The sequence below is a fragment of the Halyomorpha halys genome, unplaced genomic scaffold (genome assembly GCF_000696795.3).
Source record: "Halyomorpha halys isolate HHAL.00 unplaced genomic scaffold, Hhal_1.1 Scaffold269.1, whole genome shotgun sequence".
NCBI classification, from domain to species: Eukaryota; Metazoa; Arthropoda; class Insecta; order Hemiptera; family Pentatomidae; genus Halyomorpha; species Halyomorpha halys.
In genome coordinates this window covers 916842-922245 of record NW_027112099.1, presented here as the reverse complement: position 1 = coordinate 922245, position 5404 = coordinate 916842, and the positions used below count along the sequence as shown (strand labels likewise).

The following is a 5404-nucleotide window of genomic DNA, read 5'->3' as shown; positions in this document are numbered from 1 at the left end:
TATATATATATATATATATCGAGATTCGACTGTACCATATTGACGAAGAATCAAATCGTAGCTCATGGTTAACAATCCAAAAAAGGAAATTACCAAATATTTGCTTTCTTTGGAAGTTAATTGCCAAAACACATGTGTAGGAAGGGGGAGTGGATTAAGACACAACAGTGTGGAGGGGAGAGACAGGAGTTATAGAATATGTCCTTAAATGGAGATGGGGAGAATTAGAGAGATGAATGGTAGATAGGCTACCTCAGCCGGGAGATCATGTTCACTGCTAACTGTCACTGACATAAGGCTCCCAGCCTATCTGACCTCAATTCTCTTTAGATCTTGGTAACTATATGACTTAGGGAAAATAATAAGGAAGGGTACGTTTATGTTTTATAGGTATTTACAAAGATATGTACCTAGATATCAGACATCATGAAAAATGTAATCCAGAACGAAATTCAAGAATATACCGTATTCAGGTTATACTATAGAAACGAGGACAAATGGAGGATGAAAGACCTATAGAGAGTATCCCGTAAGTGATGGAAAATATTTTAAGGAGTGATAACAGACCTAAAACCAGCTAAAAAGTTCATGTTGGTTCTTTTCCATGCTTTCATGCTGAAAAGCAGGGAGAGGTTAGCGTTTTGTTTTTTTTAAGTAAGTTCCATGTTTAGTTGAAAATTGTGGAGCTCATTGTGTAAGTACCTCGAATTAATTAATATGGACTAGTTAATCAAAGTTTGTTCTAAAAAGTGATCTAATGTAACTTAATAAAATTAGTATCCACAAATGACCAGTAACTGAGTCAAGGGTTAACGTAGACTGACCTAACTCTCTTTTTGGCATGGGATAGGGAGATCAAAAGCTAACTAAGCCCATATTTGAGCGAAAAAGAGTTATTGGATGAAAACAGCTCTTGGCCTCTCATTTTTTGGAAAGCAAGAATACATTAAGTTCACAATGTTCCACCAAACTGCCCGTAGTTTGGAAGCCAAAAGCCACTCCGTCAATGACGAGTTGTTTTCTCTCTTTTTATCCTATGAAATTTACTTTACCGAACTTGAATGGTTTTTGATTTCCTTGGTTCAATTATACTCTGACTAACGATAAAATTATCTTATTACCGGTTCCCAACTCTATAAATTAGTGGTAAACTATCATAACTCTAATTTGAATGATTTTGATTTTTTAATATTATTTGCATCATCCTGTATTTTTCAGTGTATAAGTATTGTAATAGAAGTTATACATAAGAATATTAATTATTTATTTCTTTGTTTGTAAAACGTGTATCTGTAATGTATTTGTAAAAGACTACTGAAAAGTACGAAACATATAGTATCTTCAAGTAAAATCGGACAAAAACAGTTTTAATAAAGAATTGTTTATTTCCCAAATTTCTGGAAGGCGAACAAATACTTATTATGAATTTTAAGTAGATTTAATTGTTGTATAAATACATAACGATGTTTCATATTAATCTTCATAACATTTAATTACATGAAAAGTTGTACTAATGTACCAGAAGAGATTGTCGGAATTGAACTCATCATTCAAAAGACAGACTGACGTGAATGATTCACTCACGACCAGTGGTTTCCAAAGTAGGTGCCAAGGTACTCCTACTATTTGATCATTTTTTCCCCCCATAAAGCACGGAGATCTTTCATTGCTCTTAAACTTCAACCACCTAACTTCCTATTTCTAAGGTATCAAAAATTCTTAAAAATGTATCAAGTTGTACAAATCGGATTGTACTAGGTAAAGTCGAATTGGAGATTTAGGATAATGGATTTATGATAATGTAGTGACTTTTTATTGCTTTCAAATTTTATTCGTTATTAATCATATGGGCTAGTTAATTTTCATAATAGTATCAACATTTTTATTAAAATATGTTGGAAACCGTATCCTTTTATTTGTTTGTTTTGTATCTTTAATTATAAGTAACGTGTCGATGAAATAACTTTCTATATTTTTCTACTATGGTGAAAGAATTTTTGGCTTTATTTATTGTGAGAATGTCAAATATAGGGTATAAATTTCACAGTAAAAGGAAATAAAATATCATTAACATAAATATAAAAGGTCGGTAGACGAATAAATACAATATATATTATATTAAAAGGATCCTCCACCTATATTACAGTATAAATGACTCACCTGCTCCGAGGCGAGGCCAGAACTCATCTTCGTCCTCTTCATCCTTCCTTTCCGTGGGCATCCCAGCGGCTCACTGCACCTTGGAACCTGAAGAACAACCTCGATACTTAGAACTGGCACTAGGATATCGTGCTAGATACATCAAGTCAGTCCGAAAGTTTGACAGTCAACGTAATATATCAGTCACCACTTGGATACACCATCAAGTCTTCTTTACTGTGCGGAAAGGTATTTCAAACTATACTTCAATCATAAGTAATACCAAATTGTAGAGATCATTTATATTACTAGCACTTTTAGCATACTGGAATTGAACCCGCAAACACCAAGAAAGAACCAATCAAGATTTTTGTGAATTTATTACCAACCAACATTCCTTGTAAGCTATATCTATAATTTTTGAATGATATGGATACCTTAGAGGAAAGAACTCAATTAGTGAGTTAGAGATAAGAGGATTTACTAGGCATTGTATTAAGTAATTTTAAAACACGAAATTTGTTTGATCATGACATTAAAAAAATAAATTATTGCGATTTGTGGCTTTAGTTAATATTACTGTTTTTAATTATTTTAAATTTTAGTATTTGCTTTTAAAATAGAATTAGAAAAAGAGCAACCAATTTGAACCAAAGTATCAGAAACTTATTCTGTCCGCAAGGAAGTAAATATAAAACTAACTTGGGGAATCTAACTGATACCGATTTTAACTGGAACGTGCCGAATCGCAGCTACGACCCGAACACTGTCTTGTTGATAGTCATACGGCGTTGTTCCATTTTATATTTACATTTAAACCTTGAATTCACAACGATATAAAAATAGTGACAATCAGCAACTTTGATGATTAGACTGCTATGGTATACAGGGTATATCTTACCTTAGAGGAATAAACTTAATTAGTGAGTCGGAGATAAGAGGATTTACTAGGCATTGTATTAAGTAATTTTAAAAAACGAAATTTGTTTGATCATGACATTCATAAAAAAAAATAATAATAAGCAAATCATGATTTCGGAATGGCATGTAAGAAAATATATTATTTATGATAACGTCTATAAAGTTCGGATAATATTGCGGCTAGACTGACAATTCAATGAAACCTCATCTAAAAGTTAAAAAAGAAAATATTTAACTTGGCAGAGGTTCAACCTTTGTACCAATAGCCTCTTTCTATTTCTTTCCATTCTTTTTTTCCCTTTTCTTTCGCTGGGCCTATTCTTACCTGTTCTCACTCCCCATTTTTTTTTTTAAATCCAGATAAGAGGATTGTTATTGAGGCGAAGGCAAAACTCATAAAAATATGTATATACCTAGTAGAAAGAAATGAAAAGAAAAACCAAGAAAGATTAAAATGAAATAAGGGATATATTTATATATTTTTATTTGAAATATTTATTGTATTTTATAAACAGATTATTGGTTAAAATACAAATAATGTACATTAACTATAGGAATGAGGTATTAAATGAAAGAGAATTTCATAGAAAAGTGACAAATCCCAAATTTTGATTGTTAAATTCTTACTGGAAATTTAATAAAAGTCATTTTATTTTAGAATTAATAAAATATATCACGCTAAAGTGTTATCATTTTATTACTTTTTTTATTACCATAGGTATTTTATTAAATTAATATTTTATTATAGGTATTTGGGCTATTTAACCTAAAAAAATAGTATTCAAACAAAGTAATCGTTATTAATAAAAGTATATTTTAATTAATTATTACAGATTGTCCATTTTTAATTTTGACTTTAACTTTGTTGATCACTTGCAAAACCATCAATAAATTAAAAGATTAACATTGATATATATAGAATAAAACGCATAAATATATAGATAAATTTTAATTATCATTATTCTTAGATTTCTTTTATCGTATAAATTAGCAGAGGCAGGGGCTCTAATCTTGTACGCAATTATTTACAGGCAGAAATGAATTTTTACAAAAAAACAACAAAAAAAAACGGATCTTTTCCTATAATCTTTTGTCTTTAAGCAGTATAAAATATATCTATATTACAACTAGTATATCCGAAAATTTAATATTTAATTATCGAATTCTTTCATAGATTGTATTCATACTTTTTATAACTACCAATTATATAGGATGGTGATATAAATAAAGTTAAAATTACTTAAGAAGAATTATATTTTGAACATTCCATGGAGTAAAGCGGAATCAGAATTTTACAATAAAATAAAGATTTGCTAGATATTAAACACATTCAAGAAAATTTTACAATGGTACTATGGAATGTTACTATGTTCTTATGTTTTTTAGAGCAGGTAAATTTAACTTAAATAAAAAATTAAATATACATTTTCTGGACCATTGCCCATTTGAATTTTTTTTTTGCAAATGAGGGGCAGAACTAGTTAGATATACCCAATATAATGAGGCACTTTTGGCAACTCGATTTTAGTGAAAAAAATTGCAGTGATATCCCAGGCATATCCTTATCCTATATAAGATTGTTAAAACAATAACTTCTATTTTTTTAGCAAGGTTGGTCGCATTAATATATTTTACTTTTGCGAGATTCCACAATTTAGAAAGACCTTAAAATGCTTATTTTGGTTAAAACTACCGTTTTCACGATTCACAATTCTTCCCTTACATTTCATAAAAACGTGGGTGAAAGTTTAAATATCAAAGGGGAGAGAATCGTTATGTTTTAAAAAAGCCGATTAAGGCGATCATCTGAGGATATCCGAGAGAAATCGCAGGAAGTCTGCTACGAATTTAAATAAAATGCGACAGTCACGGTCTATAAAGTGGCGTTTCCGTTCGGTTGTTTATGTATTTATTTTATGTTTACTATGAAACTACTTCCAATGTTCAAAACTTTCTCTCAGGTAGAGAACTAATGGAAATGCAACTCAACGATCTTGCAAAATGAAACTCGGTGATTAATGTGCAGTCAAGGAAAAGAAAAACAAAAACTGGATCTCATTAAAGCTTATTTCCCTAACAGTCTGGAGAAAACGGAATAATACTTATGTAATTTTATAGTGTATGTTTTACAGAATGAAATCAGAACATATAATTATTACTTTAATCTTCTTAATAATACAGATTATATTTATAGAGAAATAATAGTGTTAAGTAAAAAGTATTTTATTTACCTCAAGAAAAAAAAAAATCCTCTGAAATTTTCATTAGTTCTATAAGGACCTAAACTTAAAAAAACATATTTTTGAAACTACTTATTATCAGTAAATACAAATGTTATTAGACA

General features: G+C 29.8%; 1 protein-coding gene across 4 annotated transcripts in view; it reads right to left on the bottom strand.

The window, feature by feature from the left end:
* The window catches only part of rols (rolling pebbles), a 418725-nt gene that overhangs the window by 263735 nt on the left and 149586 nt on the right, over window positions 1–5404 (bottom strand). The window contains exon 2 of one of the 4 annotated variants that reach the window (XM_067050118.1): window positions 2161–2247. The exons of the other annotated variants lie outside the window; for them this stretch is intronic. Within the exon in view, the coding sequence (XP_066906219.1) occupies window positions 2161–2221 (61 nt within the window). The 5' untranslated portion in view covers window positions 2222–2247. The remainder of the gene's footprint in view (window positions 1–2160; window positions 2248–5404) is intronic. 4 annotated transcript variants of the gene reach the window in all.